Here is a 23,289-nt window from a genome sequence, read left to right as displayed (position 1 = left end):
AACAAATAAGTTCGCATATTTTTCAATGCAACATGTTATCACAGAGTTTGACTTTCTTTGATTGTTTATTCATCTACCCAGAAAAAAAGTCTCCAAATACCCTACATTTTTTTATCCTTTAAAGGAAACATAATTTGGAGATGTGCTGTGGGGCCTGTTATGTCTCCCTCTAGTATTTATTTGATTTGATCTGGTAATTTTTTTCTCAGTTATTAAGGATATTGTTCTCATTGTAATAATTACAATGAGAACAAGCTCGATAGCGAAATGAATGCTCGTTTTCTCTTAAACGAACAGGGTGACACCCACTTTTTATTTCATAATTATTATGAAATAAAAAGTGGGGGTCACCCTGTTCGTTTAAGAGAAAAGGAGCATTCATTTCGCTATCGAGCTTAGTTTGAGGGAAATCTCTTATGTTTTGTATGTGCACGCGCTCATGTGCACGTGCTAACAACTTGAAAATCGTGCGCAGTAGGGATGCGCAATGCAATACTAAGGAATCACCTTAACACAACAGCAGCATATACCGCTCCAATCAGAACCTTCGGGTCGAGATGCCTTATACCACTTGTGGACTCCCATCACTCTGCACATGCTCAGAGTCTGACAAATCTGATTAGCTGAGAATACAAAACGATTACTCTGCGCACGCTCAGAAAATTGGACTTCCTCAGAGGCTTCGATTCTTGGCGCTGACCAAAAGGAGCGCAGCCTCTGGGGACGAGAATGCCCTGTGGGGGAAACTAAATATTTGTTAAACGGTGCCATTAGACCATCAATCATACTAACAGCCCATCAGCCTTTGAGGAAGTCAAACAGCTTAAAAAGCACTCCAAATAAAAGCGGACGAAATCAAAAGTCCTCGTTTCGATTAGACTGTGCGCATACGTTTAAGTTCAATAACAGTCTGAAAAGTTTGAAAATGTGTAAAAGAGAGTAACCGCTGTAACTAATGCAGGCTCACCTTGAGATTCTGATCTTGATTTAGTCGTGTCCGAAAGACTTGCAAGCTTTCTTACACTCGCCAAATTTCATATCTTTAAAAGTGAAAAAAGAATTATGTGTCCTTATGCATGCGCAGTATTGCGCGTAGGCGCGCGTCAAACGCAACCATTATTACGTCAGAGATGATTATGACGTCACAACATGAACACTGTCTTTGGAAGACAGTGGCGACCCGCAGAGTATGGAAAACTCTGCGGACAGGTTCTTTAAAGGTTTCTCACTCGAGGATTACAGGCTCCAAGTTCTTGTCAACAGCCTAGAAAAGCAGAGAAAGCAATGCCTAAATCGATTGAAAGAGGAGACTCACGTGTTCAAAATGTCGGTTCGTCTGCCGGTGAGACGCGGAGAGGAATACTGGAGTCAATACGGAGAAAACTTCCACGCCAATGGAGATAAAAGAGAAAAAGCGTCAGTTACGCATTTGAGTGCAGAGCACAACAAGGGAGGTCCGTTTACTTTCTCTGCTTATTTTTTTTATAATTTTTAGTCTCCTGGTAGCAAGTTTTCTTTCAACTAGAGATAGGAAAGTCGAATTTTAAGCCTAGCCATTGCTTTGTGCCTAACCTTTAATTGCCCTCCTTGTACTGGTTAATCAAAACGTTAAAAGCTTCATTCACCGGACATATCACCATGTAATGGATAGCTAGCCTGCGTAGTTAACGTTCTCGTACGAACGAATGAGCTTTTACCGCATTCTTTCCTCACCCACTCAGGCCACTCCATTACCCTTTTCTTCTTTCGCGCGACCAACAGGCGAGAAATTTAACTCCTCGCTCGAACGAGACGCAGGCTAATGGATGGAAAACTGATTTTTTTTGTTGTTCTATTAACTTTCCACCGAATAGCGATTTATACGGTGCAGAGCGTTATTCATTCGTTGAACAGCCGGATCACATAAATATAGTGCCGACGACGACCCCGAATATTCACACCAATTCGTTTCTCTTGGAGGTCTCAAAAAATCGGGGATTCCACTGTATATAGGTTTTTGTTGCCAATTTTAATACCGTATTTCAGACTTAAAACACAGGGTCTGCGGTCGCCCTCTTTCAGAAACTAAAACAAATGAAAAAGGAACGAGGCCAATATTCAGCCATCTGGACGGATTGACCACAAAAAGATTTATTTTATGGCAGGAAAAAATGTTTACTTTTGAGACAAAACGGGCAATTCCCAGAGTGCAGGAATGTTCACTCAGAGAGCAAATCACAGCGCAGGATCTGGTTCCTGTTGTCCGCTCGTTTTTAACTTGAATGCAGTGCTTGTGGCCATACCTTTACGTGCCATCTGACCCAAAGACGGTACACAAATTTTATCACGGTACCCGATAGATTCTTAATGATAATGAAAGTATATTTATTTTTTATTTATTTTGTGCACTCTTTCTATGCTCACAAGATCTGAACAGTATCAACACAGCGCATCAAGACAACACCTTCAACTCAAAACATCGTTCAGTGGTAATGTCATCAGACTCACCACAACACGGATCGGGGAATCGAAATGTCCAAAGAAATTCCCTTCAACGGATCAGAAGCAGAAGTAACAGAAAATACGATTCCAGCAAAAAACCCAAAGAATCCGGTTTAACACTACTGGAAATACTATGCGGGGATTTTGAACATGGCGTGATATTGCTGAAGAAGAACGACAGACAAAACGACTCCAGGTTTGGTAACACATCCAATGATTTGGAACATCAGCGTGATAAGCAGTCTAAGAAAGCTCATAAAGAGGGACGAAGAAAGAAACCGCCTCCTTCAGATATCTACAAAAGCTTGAAATCTGAAGGAAAGAACGAAAGCTTTATTCATGTTCGTTCTCAGACAAGCAACGAAAACAGACTTGAGGTTGCTCAATCTGAAGTTGGCGACACTAACAGCAGCAGTAGATCAAAATCAGTTAGTTTTGAGGCACTTAACTCTGACGATACGCTAAATACGTCATCGATTAGTACTTGGGGGTTCAGCTCTCAGGGAAGCGTCCCATTACGGGATGGGTCTGCACAAAAACTTAATTGGACTTCTAGCGATTCTGTAAACAGTTTTGGTCTCGGCCAAGTCGAAAAGAGTCTACAGTCACCCGAGAGCCAATCACACGAATGGAATTCTTCAAAGCAAACTCGTGGGAAAATAGAATTATCAGCCGCAGAGAATGTGGAGCATTCGGTATCCTTAAATGAGAACGAGGAATCAATAAGCTCTAACCGCGCTTGTTTGACAAGTAGCTTAGAGGCGCAAGCGTGGGAACATCAGTGCAGGTTCGTGCATTTCAAGGAAGGTCGTAAACTGGCAAGGAAAAAGGGCAACAAGCAGGGCTCGGGTGTTGATATGAACAACGAGAAAGAGAAGTTGAACAGGATTAAAAGTCCAGATGTGAAGTTGTTTCAAGTCGATGTCCCACAAACTTCTCAGAGAAGAAAATCACAGGTAAACAAGCAGTTTGAATTTTTAATACTCTATAGACAAGAAAACCTCAGAAAAGATGACTGACATCGTTAAGGAATAAAAGGCAAAGCTGCGCTGACTGAACTCTTTAAAAGCTGTTTCAAAACTCCCTGGCTAGCTTTTCTTTAAGAAAGTCACAGAATAACTGAATCAGTTATACCGGATCAACAAAAGAGGAGTAAAAGTGTAAAAGACTATTCCTAAGGTTATTCCTCTCAAGTCATTTTCAGATCTCACCCCCAGTTTCGGAAATCCCAGGGGTTTTTGCTCACGCTGACAGCCTAGGCAGCTTACACGCATTTTCACCTTTTTCCACGAACACGTTCTTGGTAACATCCGCGGAAGAGATGGGTACCATATGTCTAAAAATAACTTGAGAGGGAATTGATTAACTTTCTCTCCGTTCAACCCGGCTCTCTCAGGATCAATTATCACTTTTCATTTTTCAATTTCTAAGTCCAGATTTTATCAGACGTCATTATTTACGACAAACTCAGGCACGGTACTATTTAAAGGCATACACTCGACATACACAAAGAAATCGTTCAAATACACCACATAGGGGGCAATCTGTCAACCTGTGCAAACTCCGGCAACGCAGAAAGTGTTTTCTTGAGGCGGGTTTTTCTTGGATGAGATCACCCTGCGATGAGGCGATTGTTTTTTTTTTGGAAAGGGAAAAGGGAAAAAGGAGAATATAAGGGAGGGAGGGAGGGTATGATCGTAGGTTAGGATGAGATGGGACGAACGGATTTTAATTCCATCTGCCATATATCCTGGCGAATGGAAGTTTCCTCGAGATAAAAGTCAGAAAAAAGAAGGGAATCTCTCTAACTCGCGGTGTGCTCTCTGCGCGAATGAGCTGGGGCCCATTTAGCTCATGAGTGCTTCCTTGTCTTCGCTTCAGGAAGAAATAGACAGGGAGACGAGAGAGAAAATGGATCAATTTTTTGCCAAAGTTGAGTACAACAAGAATTTCCAACCGGGCAAGCTAAGATGGCGCTGTAGTAGTGGCAGCGAGCGGGGAGCGAGGAGATATGAATGGAAGAGCTCCCTGGAGGCGGGAAAACGACCACATGCAGTGAAGAAGCAGGGCTACCGCCGTGCTCAGCCCTGGCCAACACAAGTGTGGAGCTAGAGGGAATGAATTTTTTCAGTACGATTGAACTTTAAATGTTGTGTGTTTCGTTTGCATTCCATAACTTCAGCGGTAAACTTCTATAGCTTAAGAGCTAATTTCTCAGTTGCGTTGAGCTTAAGCGAAGTCATGTTAGATTTAGAGCTTTAACATAACAAATCCAAACAGTGAATGGTGGTGCGGTGTGTGAACTTTAGATGTTGCGCGATGTTTTGCGTAACTTGAACAATACCTAGGTTGTATATCGCAACTTTTATTTGGTGAAAAATGCACATTAAAAGCACTACAGCCTTAACGTTTTTCCACATTTCACCTTTTAAAAAAATGCCCGTAAGAGAAATGAGCCGTCTGCGTTCTCAGTTTTTGAGAAAACTTATTGTATCAGTGAATGAACTTTTGCGTGTAAAGCACCTTTCAACTGATTGTCGCTCGCTAACTGGTTAATAAAACCTCAACCTCCAACCTATCAGAGCAAACCTGTTGCTTTTCCAGCCAATTAGGCAAAAACAAAAATTTCATAAACCGTTCGAAAGAGAAATCACTTTAAGAACGCCTCTGCAAAACATCAAAACCCAATCAAAATACTTGATGCTCGAATTGTTTTAAGAGATATTATGACCCTTTCACCAACACAAACCAATAAAACCAATTATTTCATTGCATCTTTATTTCCAACTTGTTTTAAGGAAGGCCCTGCTATCTTTTTCTTTCTTTCTTCCATTTGTAAACTGGCGTGGATTTCTCGTCTTTTTGTATTTTGTACCGTCTTCCCTTACCCTGAAAACACAAAGTACAATAACTCTAATTAGACGACAGTACACCAACCGATGAGAAGAAGAAACCCGCCCGCTGTTTTCTTGTTTGTCTTGTTTTAATCGTAAGTTACAAGATACAAATTGATAACCCCCCCACCCACCTCTTGCTAAAACTCTGGTGTGTGATGACCATTTAGATTCAAACCGCCTGAAGCGTTCTGCTCAAATAATGACCAAAATACTCTCAAAACCCAGCTTTACTCTGATTCGATCTGAGTTTTATATTGAAGATAGCAGAGATTGAATAATAAAACTTTAAATAAATTTTTCAGCATCAACTGGAATATCGAACAGCTATTAACTCATCTACTTCACTTCTGTTCCTGAAATTTGAGCATGGAGGCAAATTGACTTCAAATTCTGGTCAGAGCAGATCAACGACTTAAAATTGTTGATGACCACATACCATGAGATGTTTTTGAAGTTCCAGTTCTTCAGAAACCTTTTGCATCTTCTTTTCCCGCTCAATTCTCTCTCTTAATTCTTCATAGCAACGGTGCCTCTGTTTCTCAAGTCTCTGTAAGATATTGTAATATTAATCCAGTCAGTTCAGAGAGAGAGAGAGAGAGAGAAAGACTCATCACCGCGCAAAACACCACTCAAAAATATATGGCCTGGGTTATTGACCAAGCTTGTTCCGTCAAGATGGCTGGATATCGGCCAAGTTCTTTTTTTCGCATGTTTATGGAACAAGATGCAGACGGGGTTCATATACAAAAAAAGAATGAGACCAAAATCAAGCCTTCTTGAGCGAACAGGCTTGGTCAATAAAGGGTATATTAATGTTAACTAGGCTACAGAGTAAGTAGACTGGTCAAGTTATTTGACATTAAAAAGTGTGCTGGTGAAAAACGTAACAAAAGAAAATCATTTTCTTTCTGTCGTTTTTCATTAGCACACAAACATACTCATACACTGTTCTTGCTGTAGAGTCAACCTGATCTACTCAATAACTCAGATTTCAATACCTTAACTATTTGATCATCTGGAGTTTGAATTAACTGTTTCATGAGTGTTTCTCTCTTGGGCCTGTTGTACGTTCTTGACACCAGTTCTGGCAGGGTGTCAAAATGGGTTGCAGCATCAAAAGACTGAGCTGAAAGACAAAATATGTTGCATGTTAATTTACAACAGTGTACAACTGGGCTGAGTGCTGAGATGATATAAATAATAATTATAAAGCTTACATGTGGTGGTTTAAAAATAAAATGTTTGACTACAGTTCCAGGAGGGAGGCGAGGTGGCCTCATGGTTAGTGCACTCAACTCCAGATCGAGCAGTCTGGATTCAAGCCCTGGCTAGGGACATTGTCTTGTGTTCTTGGGCAAGACACATTACTCTCACAGTGCCTCTCTCCACCCAGGTGTATAAATGGGTACCAGTGAACTTAATGGCTAGCATCCCATCCAGGGACGAGTAGAAATACTCCTAGTTGCTTTGTGCTACTGAAATCGGGACAACGCAAAGAAGCGGCTGCCAGTTTGTTAACAATTGCACTCTGCTTGGCTAAGCACTATCTACTAAACAAATAGATTATGAGCTTGAGATTTCTATCACGTGATAGTTGATGAATAATCTAATTGTTATAATAAAGTGTATTATCGTTTGTCTCACGAAGTAGTCACTTGAGATGTAGATCGCGACATTTCGACTGCTTACTGCTAGTCTTCTTCAGGCGATAAGGTCGACTGATTGCACGGTATCATTTATATCACAAAGGTCGGCTGTGATTGGTGCATTTCGATCCTCCTATTGTTCCATTGTGAAGTCTTATGTGAATAGCTTCCTTCAAGGAAGCTATTCACATAAGACTTCACCCTAACAACATCAACAGGGATAGTGGAATTGAAATTCCTGAAGCATGGATACCCACGATCAAGAAACACAACAACAGGAGAACGGTACAACAGCGGACCACTGAGGGAACAGCTACTCGCCGGAACAATGGAACAATAGGAGGATCAAAATGCACCAATCACAGCCGACCTTTGTGATATAAATGATACTGTGCAATCAGTCGACCTTATCGCCTGAAGAAGATTAGCAGTAAGCAGTCGAAATGTCGCGATCTGCATCTCAAGTGACTACATCGTGAGACAAACGATAATACACTTTATTATTACATCTACCACGATGAATAACAACAACCTTTTCCTCGACAGTCTAACTGTTTTAGTATAAATCTACTAGTCATTTAAAACTTTATCTATGTCCTCTTCACAGACGCTTCAAAAATGCCAAGAAGCAGTGGTCATTTCGTTAACAAGGGCACACTGCTACACTACTCACCATCTATCACAGAAAAGATAGTGGCGTAGCCAATCAGAGAACGGCATTTGTGACAGAACGCTAGTAGATTTATACTAATACAAAATAGATAGTGAGTATCAAAGAATGACATTTGTGATTGATTTACACTGATACAATTTAGTATTGTCAAATCTTCCAGCACTCTATCAAGAATACTGTTCTCTTATCTGCTACACTACTTAACAAATATTAGGTAAAGGTAATAGTTTGATATTGCCTGCTCTTGGAGCCAGCCATATAATAAAGTTATAAAATACAGAACATGTGTACCTTCTTTCTGACTGTCCACAAAAACAATGTGCTGGTTTGGAGGATGGGAATTATTATCTTCATCTGCCAATAAATGTAGGCTTGCTTGGAGCTTTTCTATTTTCTGTTACAAGAAATTGCATTATTACACTCAGTGGTTCAACAGCTGTTCATTGAAAATAAACTTAAAGCTTTACTACTCAATAACAATAAAAAGTATTGGGAAGGACTGACATATCAACCTACTTGTCACAGTCTAAACATTATTTCACAGGGTGGGTATAGATGTTTTGCAACTGTGTAAATTGGCCACAACTTGTCAAGACTCAAAGCCAGGCCACTTGATCCAATATTCAACACTGTAACCATTATGTGACTGCTGTATCTTTCCCAAAATTCTCAAGAGTGATCAACAATTTATTTCCGCCAACAAATGTCACACAATGTAAACAAACTTTACAACAATACAGGGGTCTTAGGTTCAGAGTAGTCACTGATCACTCTTGTAAGAACTCAAGCCCCACACACACAGGTGAAGACTCACACATGTCCATAGCTGATTCTGCAATCAGGAGAGAGTACTGAACTTAAGGTTATATTAAACTTTTTAGATAATTTTCTTTACAAATTACCTTTGCCTCCATAGACCTTTTAGAATTGATGTAATTAAGATCCTGGGTTTTCATCAGCTTCAGTGCCTCTGCAGTGTGCTTTTTTGTTTTTTTGAAGGTATGAACTCCATCCTGCATGTACAACATAAAACAAATCCTTATTTGAACTGGTTGTTTCTGTCAAAACCGTATTGCCAGACTGTCTTCATTCACTATGCAAGTCACCCGAATACAAAACAACAATAACAGGCAATACTTACCTTTGTTTTACTGCTGATCATCTTGAAGTAAAATTCATCTGGATTCCTGTTTAGTGCCTAAACGTAGAAAGTTAAACTAAAATAAGTAATGTAGAGTACAAATACAGTAAAACAGTTTATTATCACTTCTGGGCAAGTTTTCACGTATATATGCTAAACTTGTGAAACAAACAAAATACCAATTACAGTCCACAACAACCACAAATAGAGTTGAAAACCATGTAAATACTCACTTTCTCTTTTAGAAGTTTAAGTCTGTTTTGTTTTCTATGGTAATCTCTGCAATAAATAGAGATATATATCCATTCACATATATCAATTAGCAAATAAATCCTGCTGAGTGCCATATGATTACACATAGAATTCAGTGCAATCCACAGTGGAAGCTTTTGAGAATGAGGAATATCTCAAGTGTTTCTACAGCTACAATGGAAGATATTCACTCCAAGAACTTTGTCCTTTGATCTTCATGACACCACACAAAAATTGTATCTACCGACACCAAGAACTGACTACCTGAAGCATAGCTTCAGTTAAAGTGGACCTTTTCTATGGAACGATCTTCCCGAGGAACTTCGCACTACAAAATCTCTAGACATCTTCAAGAGAATGGTTCTCTGTATCCGACCCCCACATGGCAAATATATAACGCTGTGTCTCTATGTCCGGCAGCCGGACAGGATTTTCAAAATACTCCGTGTCCAGCAGTCAAATGAAAATTAATTTTTAAAAATTTCAGTTAATGTCAAATCCTTGTTTATATGGCTGAATACTAATTTTGGTGAGCCTGGCATGCGATATGTCGGGATTTATAATGTAGACTATTATAAAATGACTGGCAGTCAAAACGTTTGAATAGCACTCTGGTTAGCCTAAAAAGCACTCCGTTTAGCCTAAAACGCACTCCGGTTAACCTAAAAAGCACTCCTGTTAGCCTGAATAGCACTCCGGTTAGCCTAAATAGCTCTGCGGTTAGCCTGTTTACAGTTAGCTTTCAATAATGCTAAGGGAAACTCAATAAATACTTAAGTCATCGGTGTCGCTTACCAGGCTGTCAACCCAGGTTTGATTCCTCTCGAGGTCGCCTATCATATCGTCTATTCTACGTTATTTTACTTAAAAAATAAAAATGTCTAAGTCTCACTGCCAGACACGGAGTATTTTAAGAAACCTGTCCGGCTGCCGGACATGTAGCCACAGCGAATATGTAAACCAGTAAATAGAAAATTTTACATGTGATGTATCTTTATGATGTACAGACCTTACACTTACCTACCTACCTTCTACAGCTATCTAAAGTTCTGCCAAGCTTCTTATCTACTTTGACTCTTACCTTGCCCGCAAAACATAATCTTTGTGTTTTTCAAGAAGACCATACTGCTTCCTGCTTTTCAACTGAGTGGACAAGAAAACATGGCAAGGTTTAAATTATTATCTAAATTGTAAAATTATATGAAGCATAAGCATTTAGTCGCTTATCCATGTAATTAACCTTAAGTACATACAACGAAAAAAGCAGAGTAAGAATAAGAATAAGAATAAGAATGTGTCGCTTCAATCCACTCTATTTTTCAACAATATTGCTGAGTTCAAGGACAATGCTTTCACCAGCAATAGATTCTGACATCAAAAAGGGCATTCCTCTATTACATTTACCCTTACCTGCCCCCTTTCTTTGTGAAATTTTTGATAAGATTTCTTAGCTTTCTCAAAGGACGCCATTTTTGATTTTCTTCAATCCAATGAGCCTGCGATAACTATTGTGTTTTTTTTTAGTCACAATCTCACTATGTAAGCTAACACGATTTATACAGGGGACTGGAACTACTCACTCGGTAACTTTGCGCGCCATGTGCAAAGTAGATCTTCTGCAATGGCGAATGTTGGAGAAACCGTGGCCAAATATGTAGGACACAAGGTATCGAGGGTTCGATGGATTCCTCAAGTACAAGGACAGTTGAATCCTTCTGAATCTTTTGTGACAGGAGGCTGGGACGACCAGGCGAGTACAACTCTTGTAAAACACGAACACACTTTAACGATCTGACAGTTACGTTTTCCGTGGCTATTGAAAAAGTAGTAAGCCTTAAGTTTAGTAAAGATTTCTCGTCTCATTTCGTTGTTAGATTAACAAGTTGTCCATTTGGAAAGTCGAGGAACCAAGTGAAGATTCAGCTGCTGCATTCAATGTCACAAATGAACCTAAATTGTTGTGTGAAACTAATTATACTGGGGATGTCACAGACATAGAGGTTTGTAAAATTAACTTACCGACTGATGAAGTGAGTAAACTCACAGTCTTTGAAGGGATAATCTGTAAGTCACAAAAGCGCTAACACTGTATAAATTATTTCAGGGAGACCTAGTTTTATATTTGTTGTAGTTGGCAAGGTTTTGAACAATAAGACATAAACTAATATCTAGCTAGACAAAGTTTTACAGATCAGTAAATAAGGTGTTCTTTGCATGACATGGGTGATTGACCAAGCGTGAGGTCAAGATGGCTGGATATTGGTCAAGATCACTTTTTAAGTGTTTGGGCCTAGATGTAATCAAGGTGCCATTAATATGCAAGAAGTGAATGCCATCAGTCATCACTTGTGAAAAAAGTTTGGTTCTCAAAGGATTTAGTATATCTATTGCACCATTTTTGATGACATTTTGTGTTTGTCTGGGTTCATTAAAAGCAAAGAAATTTAGAGATTCAAGTGGGTTTTTGGACTGCATCCTAAATGTTTGTATATAGAGTTGCCTCCTTTGTCAATTTTATATAATTTATACAGTTCAAGCAGCTATTAAAGGGCCACCCTTGGGGAAAATATAGATAGTGGCTCTTTAAAAGGGGTTGGATGCTTAATAGAGGTAAAAACAGTAGAAAAGCCCTCATCAGGACTTTGACTGCTGGCGGCCTAATAGGGATGGCCATTTAGTAGGGTTTGACTGTATAAGAAATTTTTTCAATGCGAAGGCCTAAGTAGGAGTTGAGCACTTGTGTTCTACTGGACATGTGGTTAGCAGTTTCCATGTAAATTCATGTAAAGGATGACAACAGGAGACAAAAGTAAACTAGTCTTTCTTTTTATTCTTTTATTTATTCTCATTCCTGACTCAACTAGATCGTATGCTCCCTGTGATTTACCTTAACTGAATATTTCATTTGACAGTGCATTGATTCGGGGAAGATCCTGGTATCATCTTCTACAGGAAGTGTTTCGTTGTTCCATTATAGCCCAAAACACCAGGTTAGTGTTACTGTCCAAGTATTACTACTATGGAATTTATAGATTTAGTACCGGCTTGCATTGGTCAGGACTGATCAGTCAGTTTCAAACTTAGCAATAGCACCATCAACCAGGCATAAATAAAACTCTCTGTTAACATTTCTGCTTTATCTCAGAATTAACTAAGGTTCCTTAGGACCACTCTGAGCGAATATTGGTCCTGGGTCCACTGCACTTGATTGGTACACTCAAACCCTAGTGCCAGGACAGTTGACTGCAAAAACTTGAACCCTGGCTAGCTCAAACCATAGTAGATTTCCCCTGGATAAACCTCATACGTACACTGCAATTTTATCCTTGCTAACTCGAACCCTTGATGACTGGAACCTCCCCCTAACTTGAGGCAATCTTTGTTTCCCTTCGGGTCATTTTCTGGACCATGTTTGTCAGTACATGACAGCTCAATGCAAACAGTACTGTAGTCCAAATTGTTGAAACTATTTCTTGAAAAAGTAAATTGCATGAATTCTGTAGCAGTAGCCTGATGTTGTTCTCTTTGAAACCTGCAAAGTTTGCAGTACCTGGACTTTTCCTGTTGCTTCATGTGACATTGTTTATGTTCTGATTTATACAGTAATTTAGAAGTGTATTGTTCTATTTTCATGACCAAATTTTTTCACTGCCGACTTACTTCTCACACTTTTCACTGAAATACTTGTGCTGGTGGCGAAATCTGAAAACTAGAGGGTCCACAATAGGGTTCTCAGATCCCACTTTCCGGCCCATTTTTTCCTGTTAATCCCGCTATCCCGCCTTTTTTGCCTGGAAATCCTGATCCCGCCTACTTTTTAAAGACGCTTCTGCTTTAATTATTAATTTGTTAAATTAATAATTAATTTAATTATTAACACAGAGACTTTTTAAAAATAGATATCGCATAAGATATCACAAAAGGATTCAATGGGTAGCAGATAAGTAAGCACAAAATTAATGATTATAACATTTCTTTCTGTAAACTGTTTACCGTTTTGTCTTCTTTTGTCCACGTATCATTGAAAGAAAAAGATTTTACTTTCCCATATTCAAGACATGGCCAGTAAATACACCTGATAGTTTCTTTCAAAGCTTTCAGGGTCTTCACTTTCCTTGAAATCCGGGCTCAGAGCTTTTCTTTCCAAATGAAGGCATTCCTACTCACACATCCTTTTTGTAATATATGGCCAAGCAATATGTTTAATGTCTCATACTTCGTTCGGTTAATCATTGTCACCGCCATTTAATGTGGCCATCCTGGCCAAAACAAGACAAGCGCTCTAGAAAAGGTCAAAAGACTAGGAAAACTAGAAAGGATCGGGGGAGGGGGGTCAAGATTACATTCGCAAGCGTTGAAGATGTGGGAAATGGACAGATGTCATTCATGTCAAAGGATCGCAAAAGGACTCAAAGACCTCATACAGTCTCATGATACTAACGTAGTCAAGCGATAATGGATACGTTTGACAGAATCTGACAGTTGCTATACATTACTTGAAACCTGACACAGCTATACGCACAAAAGGTTCATTTCTGCCCAACTTGCGGCTTTTGTGCTGGTCAATTTATGAGGTCACATAAGAATTGAAATCCCGTATCCCGCTTTGTTCCCCTTGTGAATCCCACATCCCAAGCCCATAAAACACTAAATCCCACTCCCGCTCGTGATTGTAATTCCTGCTTCCCTCCCCTGTTTTCAGCTCAAATCCTGAATATCAAGGCGAAAAAAAGCCAAATCCAACATCCCGCCAAACCTATTGGGGACCCTCAAAACTAGGGGCCAGCTACTCCAAGGTTTTTTTCTGAAAGTCGAGCCCTGAGACTTCTCTGTAATTAAATTTGATAAAAATGTACACAGTATGAATAGAACTACAGTTAACACCCTTTTTTGTTATTTCCGGTCATCTGCTCTCAACCCCCAATAACTTAGGAACTCCCGATATCGGGGCTCTACTGTATTTCTACTGTATTTCCCAGTACAGCCCTCATACTTGGTGAATAACATATAAGAATAATTCTAATTTCAGTCCATAAGACCTGAGCATGAGTGGAATACTCTTCATCACATTGGGGATCGCAGCTGTTCATGTACGTGTCTTTCCACAAATGCTAGCTCAGCAGAAATTGTAAGCGCTGGTGAAGATGGAAAAATCAATGTTCTGAAACTTGATCATAGACATCCAGTCAGAACAATAGGTAAGAAGGGAATCATATCCATTTAACCTTATTTTTGTGCTTTGTTTTTTTCTATATACAAGTTTGCTAGTCCAAAATTTTATCCAAGATTTTCTTAGCATTATAAATTTATTAAAATAATGGTCATTTTTTATTTGGTTTGTTCCTAGATTCTGCAGATAGCACAACCATAAACAGTATCAAATTTACAAAATTGCATGAAGTAGCTGCAGTAACATTCGGTGGTCAGCTCAAAGTTTGGGATCTTCGACAACCAATTGATAAACCTGGAAGAACAATGCTACTGTAAGTGCTGAGTGCAGGTTCATAGAATATATATATTAACATCCGAAAGGGAAATCAAACTGGGTAGCTCATTTAGTTCATGGAATGCACTTTTCATTAATGCCTTTTCATAAATCCAGTTTTATATACACGTACATGTACATTGTATTTATTTGAGCTCTGATAGACGCATCAGAAGCTTTCATGTTCTTAAATCCCATGGTATGGCCTACCTAAAACAAAACTTCATTCCGATTGTCCAAGCCTTGGTACACTTACTTACCAAGAATAAAACTTTAATTGGCAAAAAAGTAGATTGAAATAATTTCCTAAGTATGCAAAGAAATGTACTAAGCAACTCTGTGACGGTGTTATTTTTTGGGCAGTTCTGGTGATCGTGTCTCATTGTTGTGCGTTGACAAACATCCGACCCAGCCACATCTACTGGCAGCAGGAGGTCAAGATGGTGTACTGAGCATCTGGGACATGAGACAGGAACTGTATCCTGTCACACTACTGGAGGCACATGCCGCAGAAAGTAAGACAAGTGCTGTGTTCTACTTTATGGTCAATGAATTCTGTGATCAATATGCTGGACCTATAAGCTGTTACTGACTTGATATGCACCTTGAAATAAATTGAACAGAAGTTTAAAAAAAAGTTTAAGGCCATGAAAATTGAATCTGGTCCTTGTAGACCTTGAGATGTGTGATATCATTGTAATTTAAGGATGTTCACGCTAATTGTTTCTGCACATCCTATAGCTTTACTTGGATTCTACGATCTTGGACATTCGGTGACGTTCGGTGACCCCTACTTTTCTTTCCAGAAACAGATTTTATTTACAATTATCTCCACATTGTCCAAAAAAGAACAAAAAATCAATGTTGGAAGTTAAAAAGAATTCAAGATTTCTGTCCATAGGACATCGAATCCTAGCATCTTGCGGCTGCAAGGTGCATAAAACTATGGTCTCTAAATGCGAACTTGTTCTTTAAGGAACCTCACCAGTTGACTAAATTCATGCAATAGATCCACTTAAACAATATTTGCCAGAGAACATTTCACTTCAAAGATCTAATTGCAATATTTTGTCCGATTTTTTTCAGATTTAGGGTGTTCTTCCGGGCATGTTCTCTCCAAAACGAAGTCGGTGACCCCCCATTTTTTTTTTTTTTTTACATTTCTGACATAAGTAACTCATCATCTTACAGTGGTAAAAGTCTCAGAAAAAAATCAATGTTGGAAACTTTTCACGCGAATGTCTTGAAGTATATTTATGAAAAAAGTAGCCCTGGGTCAGGTGGGTCTAATCTTGAAATGAACAGGAAATTATTATTCAAGGACAGTGTCCCAGCTGGTTATCGAATCTCCTGTTTCCTAATTTCCATGTTTGCTGAATACTGAATACAATTGGGCAGAATTATGGAGAAAATAGAAAGTTTGGGGAAAAAATTGTGCTTTTATTAAAACCTTTGACTACGAAATTTTCACCAAAGATCCTCATTTGAAAATCCAAGGTCAAAATAGTTTAAGACTCAGAGATGAATGAAACTCAGAAAAGATGAGACTTGGTGACTCATCATAAGGGTGCTAGATTTCAACACTGTTTTACCCAGATCCATGATTTTTGTTGCCTCCTCTAATTTGATATTTAACAAATTGATGTCAGTTTTTCATGCATCTTTCCTGTTATTGATCATGAATTTCGTCATAGCATGACGCTGTGGATCCATGAGGCGATAGTGAGTGGATTGGCATGTCCTTTTAACTATTGAAGCTGTAAAATAGCAGTTCATAGCTGTGAATTCTCTGTTTTGTTTATTTTTTTAACAGTATGGGAGGTCAGGTTTCATCCTCTTAGTCCAGACAACCTATTCACATGTTCAGAAGATGGATCTCTTTGGCACTGGGATGGTACATCTGTGGCAGTCCAAAACATCACAGGGTTTGCAGGTGCCAGTAAAAGTCACTTCAGTGGAATTAGTAATGGTGCGGGCGTGGGTGGAGGATATGACAGCATAAGCCCTTGGCTATCAGTGGACGCGACAAAACATAAAATGGAGACATTTTCACTACTTCCTTATAACAGACTGTCAATCAATTCGTTGGATATTCAATCAAGACACTTGTTAAGTGGAAGTGACTGTGAAGCTATTTTTATTGTCAAAGATCTCGTCATCAGATGATCACTTTTGTTATAATTATTATATTATTAATAATGTTCATAGCTTTTACTACTTGAGTGTATTACTGTACAGTTAACATTGCATAATTTGGGAGGATAGACATCTCATAACTTGAATCAGTAACTACTACATTTACGACGATGATATTCATACAGTCACCATTTTTGGTACAGATACATGTACTCCAAAACTGTCAGTGCCACAAGCCACAATGAGGCTGGATACTTTTGCAACTTTGGCAATAAATACTGCAGATTCAAATCAGTTGTTGGAGATGGGATTTCACTAGAGCTTTAAGGTTTCTTCTTCCTCTGACCAAGACGGTTTCAAATGCAAATACTCTTTTCAGAAACACACTTCATGTTGGTATCACTGGTTATCCTATGCATAAGGTGTGTGGAAAAAAGCCCTAAATGACTCTTGATCTCATTTCAAATTCTCCTTTTTTCGTAGAAGGAAGCAGAAAGCAATTTGTGAAGGGAATCTCGTCATCTATCAGATGTCATGTAGGGTCTTTTTCCAGTCAACCCTTCAAATGGGAAAAGTGTTTTTGTCCCAAAATATTTGCATGTGTACCTCATTTTGTACTCAGGTCTTCAATTTTCTGATTATTTTCAACAAAGACAACACCAATCCTAGTATTATCAGGCAAAAGCAGGACAGGTATTTTTTTAAAAAAGGTAGCAAGGGAACTCTCTTGATTTGGCTGTTACAACTGTTTTACAAATATGTAGGTAAGCTATTTTCTTTATTCTTTATTATTAACAAAAGTAGACATTTGTATAAATTTAAATTCAAATAAACAGTAAATTGATTTCAAGACTCATCAAAGTTTGTGTGCAAAAATTAAATTGAATTGATAGGCCTGTGATTCATGTGCTAAAAGTTGTTGCTGCAACAACAAGTACCAATTATGTACAGTCTAAAACAATATGCAGTACTTAAACCACCTTAACTAGAAAATGCTTCTCCCAAATTTCTGACCGTAATGGCCTTCGCAACTTTTGGATTTACCAGCCCGTTCCAGTGACTACTTCCAGAGGGTTGTAACTTTCCAGGGTCCAATCTCTACTATTGTGCAGCTAAATTTTGTACCATAAGTGGGCCAAGCCATCAAATACACCAAAAAGAGAAACATTACCATTAGTTAACAATGAGTTATGTGAATCAAACTATGTAAGATCATTTTGGATCAGTGTCTCGTATCCGTTATTTCCAGTTTTTCTCAAGTCCAATGAACTTTGAGGTCTCTTCTTTCCGATGACTGCTACTTTGCAATGTTTATTACTTTCTGTGTGTCACTACTTGTGGGGTTTGCTAATGACCATAAAATTTGTACATTTAGAGGGTCACTACTTTTAAGAGCTCTTTCAGCTGAAAGGATAATTCCTTTCATCAGTGTTACTGTACAAACCGAGAAAATTACACCTCTTCAACAAAATGTAAATTAGATATTTTCATAAAAGATAATTCACATCAAGTTAAAATTACATCCAAACATATACTAGACAGACTGCCTGAATTTGTATACATCCTCTTAACACATCAAACATTGCCTTGCATGAAAATTAGTTATGATCGTTATTTTCACTGCTGCTTCTCTATTTTGAAAGCAATTGTAAAATAAACTATTTTAGACCAAATATTTAATTTAAGTTGCTTTTCCTTGTGTTGCATAACTTACTTTGATGGGAAACAATTAGCTTGGGATCTTTCCGACAGTATATACTAGTGATGTGAAGTATACATGAAATAATTCATATATATACTAGTATATACTAGTTATGCAACGTTTTTGCGTGGTATACCATGGAATATCCCACAAGTCACTTGTATTTTCTCATTATACACATAAGTTTGCCTAAAAACTTGTGGATATACCAGGAAAAAAAAACTGACAAGTAAGATATTCCATGGTTATACCACAAGATGGTGTTCATAACTATTTTATACCTTGGTATAGAAAATACAGTGGCCAGCACAATCAATGCGACATATACACAGCACATGATGGGAAGGTTTGATGTAAGACTGTCGAATATACAATGGCTTTCCTATATTCTGAATGGCTATACTTTTCTGTGCCATGGTATAAATAGCAGTATTCATCAGTGAGCTTGGCATTATCTACTGACAGTTTTTGTCATTTATTAAGGTCACTATCATAATTTACAAAACAAGCAAATTTGTTTCCCAGATTCCTAGCATGTGTTGGCTGGAATGTACTAGGTGTTACTCTGAGTAGCTTGAATGCTAGGTCTTCCATAACTTCCCCTAAAGTGAAGAGAAAAAAAGCATGGTGTAAGGAAATTAGGAGTCAGGGGTGTTCACCATTTGCCAAGAAAAGTGGTTGGTATAATGGTTAGTGTTTTTCCAACATCATGAAACCCATCCAAAGTAACAGAATGTACCATTAATAATAATTTATAACACTAGAGACTGGATATATAGGAGAGAAGAACAAATAGTATGAAATTTTCTGACAGTTCATACTAACTGGGGACAACAGGAGTTCCTCAAACCAACTGAAATTTTGGAAAATTATAGTCTAGTTTGCTTTCCAACCATTGGTTAAGGTAAAACTCCCTGGTGTGAATTTGTAAGATGGCTAGTGTCCTAGATTTCTTATTTAGCCTAATGTTGTGTTCTTCAAGAGCAATGGCCTTGGACAATACATTCACTATCATTCTCTACATGGAGTTGTTTACTACATAAAAATGTACAATTGAGGTAACTTAACAATAAAGGCAGGTGGGGGGGGGGGGTGGGTGGAGAAGCTGCTCAGTAATGACATAGCATTCCATCTAAGGGGAGAAGCATACTCCTCTAGTGACTGCCTGCCATGAATCATGGAGTTAATCATCTCAGCAACTGACTCAATGATTCACTGAGCTGGAAACAAATTGTCCTTACCAGTGCAAAGAATTATTTTTTCCTTGCCAAGATATTTTATTGTCTCGGCAGTTTTTGTCAGACATTCTTCTGAAAGGAAAGGAGGATCGGCGAACACCAGATCAAAGGAGTGTTCAGTGATGGAAGCTGGTAAGTCAAGCGGTTTCTTGTAATCATAGAATATAAAATCTTCACCAAACACAGAAAATCGTCTGTCGTATTCAAATATTTTTGCTTCACATCCTTCAGGCTTGGTGCTCAGTAATTTCTTGTACAAAGTTGGTGCGCAAAGGCAAGCTATTCTGGAAACAGAAGAACATTGTAGAATGACCAACATTGTTTATTTCTTTACTGATTAAGAAACACTTCTTTTAATGGCAGTTCTGAGAATTAGGTGGAGGATCAAGATTAAATAGTGTGCTGGATTTGACAGCTGTCTGTTATTAATATTGTCACCAACCTAACTGAAAATTTCCCAAAGGGAGGGGGGCCATGACTCCCATACAAAAAGGTCAGGGATGCTCATTGGAAAATTTGAATTAAACCCCTAGACCGATCTGGGGTGACCTGAGCTTAACCTGACCCCTAAAAGATAAAAATTTAAAATGGAAGGCTCGATCCAAAGCCACTGTTCAGGAAGGGAGCCCGTGCTAGTAGACAGGACTGGAGACCAGCAGAAATCGAGCCTAAAAATGGAAATGAGAGCGTTTTATTGTTACTTCTTTGAGTACACCCTAAAAGACACTTTGACAGCTAAAAATAATGGTGTTTGGCAATCCTTCAGTTTTCACACCTAAACAAGGGGACAAGCTGTGCCCCTCCCTGGGCAATTTCCTCACCTGCCATTGCTTGATGCTCTTAGAGCTTCTTCTGCCAAAACAGAAGCTGTGTTGTAATCATACCAAAACTGGCTGAGTTGCTAGAAGAATAATAAAACAATTGTTTTTAATAATTAAAAATTTTTTAACTGTATTTTTTTAAACCCTTTAAGAATGAAGTTCAGAGATTTAATTCTCCTTACAGTAACCATACATTTCTTTCAAGGTGAGTTCTGAGAATTTTATGGTATACATATTAATTAAACATTTTTAATCTGGTGGTTGATGATTTCCTTTTTATTGTTATCCTCTTTACTTGTCTGGTTGATAATGCTTCTTCATTAGTCTGGATTTGTTTAGCCATTTATGACAGAGGGAATTTTTAGTTGTCAGTGACAAACTGTAAGAGAGTTATTCCTTCTGTAATTTTTTCCTCTATTCCTCTGTACCTCTGTTTGTTTGCACTGAAGAGAGACTGTGAAGGCCTTATCCATCCGATGGCGTGATGAGGACTGATGATGATGATGAATTTTTTTCCTCTATTCCAGGGTTAACCTCCATTAGCCTAATAGTTGACGTGAGTGCACCAGATCAAGTGGTCCAGGTTCAAGCACTGGCCAGCATTGCATTGTGTTCTTGGGCAGGATGCTTTACTCTCACAGTGTCTCTCACCATCCATGTGTACAAATGAGTACCGGCAATTTAATGCTGGGGGGGGGGGGGGGGTAACTCTGGGATGGCCAAGCATCCCATTCAGGGGGGAGTAGTAATACTCCTAGTCACTGCATGCTACAGAAACTGGAATAAGCTCTTGCAGTATGGGCCATTGGCCTGACGCAGACCTATACCTGGTCTTCTATCTGATATAACGTACCCAGTCCTCATCTATTTTAAGGGTTTTTTCTTCTGATGCTAAAGTTTTCTGTTCATCATAAAATTCCTGCAAAGCTGCCAAGGCATGTGCCGATAACTGAGGGATATCGTCATCATCACTCTCATTGTCACTTCCATTTGGCTCTTTACCCTAGAGGCAACAGTTTCATACATCAAAACATGGAAAAGCGTTGAATATTTAGTAACTTATGTTCTTTACATGTTGAGTAATAATTTTTATAAATTTGTTGGTAGGTTAAATGGGAGACTCTGGGGACCATCAAACTAGCCAATTTAATCATTAATGACACTTTTGACAGTGAGCCAATAATATTCAATTACTTTTCTGGATTTCCAGTATATGTACTACATCCATGTAAATAAGGTCCATATACCCTTGCTTAGTGAGAGCCACACTGTAAACTACAGTGGGACACTAGCAATTGTGTTTTTACCCAATATAATTTTATCAGTTATCAAAAAGACAACTGGAATAGTTTTAGTCTCAAGTTCAAACTGATAATAAAACTGTTTTCCATGTGCATGTACTTCTTAAGTTTTCAGAATGTGGTGGTATATCATCTGTCTCCCCCCCTCCTCCCCACCCCCCTCCACACAGGCTGTGGGCTCCCACACAGCAATCATACAATTCCAGTTGATTTTTGTAGCTTATATTCTTTAGTATAACTTTATAATAGTTTGTAAACTGATTATTTTCCACATATAATGTCAGAATGTTTTGAGAGAAATCCTAGAAGGTTCCAGACTTGTTTTGTGGGTGTATCCCCATCATTTTTATAGGGGACTCCCCTCCCTGCCCTGGGCCACTGGCCCGGGTGGGCACTGCCATATATGAGCTATATAGGTATGTGTTGCTGTTAAGGGTATGGTATTCCAGCAGTTTACTCTAGGATAGGGTATATAAATCAGAGTGTTTGGCTCTAGAATAGGGTATCATTTTTCACAAAACTGACTAGTTGGTTGACGATTTTATCTAGACCAGGATCTAGACTAAGGAAACCAGGAATTGCCACTCAAAAATATAAAAAAATCAAATCGGCAAGTTTAAATTTATGCAAATCAGCCTCAACAGTGTCGATAGATGGGGGGATTTGGGGAGTTTACTCTAGTATAGGGTAGCAAAATTCAGCTGAACTAGCTCTGGTATAGGCTAAGGGTTCCAGGGTCCCAGTGGCACATCCCCACCCAGAAATTCCTAAAGTACCCCCCCACCCCACCCCGAGGCCACTGGCTTGCTAACTTTAGAGTTAGAGGAAGCAAGGCCCAAAGAAAATGCTCATTTGTAAACCACCTCATATTCAAGTCACTGTACAGTTGTAGCAGCTGAAATCGTCTCACAGCAGAAGAATGTCGCCTATATCTCGTAGCACTAAAAAATATTGGATGGTACGGTGCCTGGACTAGCTACCTGTGCATTGTAAAGCTAAGGACAACACTAGATCGGATCATCCGGGCATAATATGTGGTACGGCATGCACCTTTAAGACAGAAGATGATTTTGTAACGTTCTACAATTTTTCAAGCCGAATGCTAAGGAAAGTGACACAAAATTCGGACGACACTGACGCACGTGCACAATTAAGCATGAATTGAGATAGCCATTTGATCGATTGTGCACGCCAAACTAAAGAAAGCAGAAATTTCAGTTTGAAAAAAGACTAGCTGACGAGAAAATATCTTGATAAAGAAGTCGACTTGTGACGGGTACGTCTCAGAAACAGTTACTGTAACATACCCCTAACATACCTTTTGGTCGCTTGCACTCTGGCAATCCGCCATGTTGAATGCCTGTAACCTGGCCTGCTAGGTACACGCGTGGTCACTAAGCTCACTAATTGAGATTGAAAGTTTCCATAACGACAGTAATTAGCTGTAATAGTTTTATTCGTTCACACATAAATGAAGTCGACGAATCAGCTGGAGACGCCGTGAAATCCCACTTCT

At 38.8% G+C, this 23,289-nt stretch overlaps 4 protein-coding genes across 4 annotated transcripts; 2 read left to right on the top strand and 2 right to left on the bottom strand.

The window, feature by feature from the left end:
- The first annotated feature begins 1,085 nt into the window (after positions 1-1,085).
- Positions 1,086-5,064, top strand: LOC145480510 (uncharacterized). Its single transcript, XM_081458753.1, has 3 exons — positions 1,086-1,458; positions 2,417-3,437; positions 4,363-5,064. The coding sequence occupies exons 1-3, from the start codon at positions 1,190-1,192 to the stop codon at positions 4,591-4,593; spliced, it is 1,521 nt and encodes a 506-aa protein (XP_081314879.1). The 5' UTR covers positions 1,086-1,189; the 3' UTR covers positions 4,594-5,064.
- Positions 5,065-5,187: 123 nt separating this feature from the next.
- LOC145480626 (putative U3 small nucleolar RNA-associated protein 11) lies at positions 5,188-10,567 on the bottom strand. The gene is made up of 9 exons (XM_081458901.1): positions 10,501-10,567; positions 10,172-10,233; positions 9,072-9,117; positions 8,839-8,895; positions 8,600-8,710; positions 7,989-8,091; positions 6,377-6,504; positions 5,815-5,925; positions 5,188-5,370 (listed from the first exon to the last, which is right to left on the bottom strand). The coding sequence occupies exons 1-9, from the start codon at positions 10,558-10,560 to the stop codon at positions 5,290-5,292; spliced, it is 759 nt and encodes a 252-aa protein (XP_081315027.1). The 5' UTR covers positions 10,561-10,567; the 3' UTR covers positions 5,188-5,289.
- A 90-nt stretch (positions 10,568-10,657) lies between these two features.
- Positions 10,658-17,572, top strand: LOC145480623 (nucleoporin Nup43-like). Its single transcript, XM_081458898.1, has 7 exons — positions 10,658-10,840; positions 10,965-11,090; positions 12,003-12,080; positions 14,120-14,288; positions 14,438-14,573; positions 14,939-15,090; positions 16,389-17,572. The coding sequence occupies exons 1-7, from the start codon at positions 10,712-10,714 to the stop codon at positions 16,739-16,741; spliced, it is 1,143 nt and encodes a 380-aa protein (XP_081315024.1). The 5' UTR covers positions 10,658-10,711; the 3' UTR covers positions 16,742-17,572.
- Positions 17,573-18,202: 630 nt separating this feature from the next.
- Positions 18,203-23,158, bottom strand: LOC145480624 (EEF1A lysine methyltransferase 1-like). The gene is made up of 5 exons (XM_081458899.1): positions 23,092-23,158; positions 21,326-21,475; positions 20,473-20,552; positions 19,655-19,935; positions 18,203-19,015 (listed from the first exon to the last, which is right to left on the bottom strand). The coding sequence occupies exons 1-5, from the start codon at positions 23,122-23,124 to the stop codon at positions 18,885-18,887; spliced, it is 675 nt and encodes a 224-aa protein (XP_081315025.1). The 5' UTR covers positions 23,125-23,158; the 3' UTR covers positions 18,203-18,884.
- Positions 23,159-23,289: the final 131 nt, after the last annotated feature.

Source organism: Orbicella franksi, chromosome 3, assembly GCF_964199315.1.
Source record: "Orbicella franksi chromosome 3, jaOrbFran1.1, whole genome shotgun sequence".
NCBI lineage: Eukaryota > Metazoa > Cnidaria > Anthozoa > Scleractinia > Merulinidae > Orbicella > Orbicella franksi.
Note: the sequence above shows the minus strand (reverse complement) of the source record. Positions and strands in the feature narration are given on the sequence as shown.

What these genes read in the sequence shown, in the direction of transcription:
- LOC145480623 (XM_081458898.1), top strand. Translation starts at nt 10,712, where the DNA reads ATGGCGAATGTTGGAGAAACCGTGGCCAAATATGTAGGACACAAGGTA. An exon ending in CAGGAGGCTGGGACGACCAG is followed by an intron (nt 10,841 to 10,964) that starts GCGAGTACAACT and finishes TTTCGTTGTTAG; the next exon opens with ATTAACAAGTTGTCCATTTG. An exon ending in ATTATAGCCCAAAACACCAG is followed by an intron (nt 12,081 to 14,119) that starts GTTAGTGTTACT and finishes TTCTAATTTCAG; the next exon opens with TCCATAAGACCTGAGCATGA.
- LOC145480624 (XM_081458899.1), bottom strand. Translation starts at nt 23,124, where the DNA reads ATGGCGGATTGCCAGAGTGCAAGCGACCAAAAG. An exon ending in AGAGTGCAAGCGACCAAAAG is followed by an intron (nt 21,476 to 23,091) that starts GTATGTTAGGGG and finishes TGTTGCCTCTAG; the next exon opens with GGTAAAGAGCCAAATGGAAG. An exon ending in AGAGCATCAAGCAATGGCAG is followed by an intron (nt 19,936 to 20,472) that starts GTGAGGAAATTG and finishes TTCTGTTTCCAG; the next exon opens with AATAGCTTGCCTTTGCGCAC.
- LOC145480626 (XM_081458901.1), bottom strand. Translation starts at nt 10,560, where the DNA reads ATGGCGTCCTTTGAGAAAGCTAAGAAATCTTATCAAAAATTTCACAAA. An exon ending in CAGATGATCAAATAGTTAAG is followed by an intron (nt 5,926 to 6,376) that starts GTATTGAAATCT and finishes AATATCTTACAG; the next exon opens with AGACTTGAGAAACAGAGGCA. An exon ending in AACTTCAAAAACATCTCATG is followed by an intron (nt 5,371 to 5,814) that starts GTATGTGGTCAT and finishes TTGTGTTTTCAG; the next exon opens with GGTAAGGGAAGACGGTACAA.
- LOC145480510 (XM_081458753.1), top strand. Translation starts at nt 1,190, where the DNA reads ATGGAAAACTCTGCGGACAGGTTCTTTAAAGGTTTCTCACTCGAGGAT. An exon ending in GAGCACAACAAGGGAGGTCC is followed by an intron (nt 1,459 to 2,416) that starts GTTTACTTTCTC and finishes AGATCTGAACAG; the next exon opens with TATCAACACAGCGCATCAAG. An exon ending in CTCAGAGAAGAAAATCACAG is followed by an intron (nt 3,438 to 4,362) that starts GTAAACAAGCAG and finishes TCTTCGCTTCAG; the next exon opens with GAAGAAATAGACAGGGAGAC.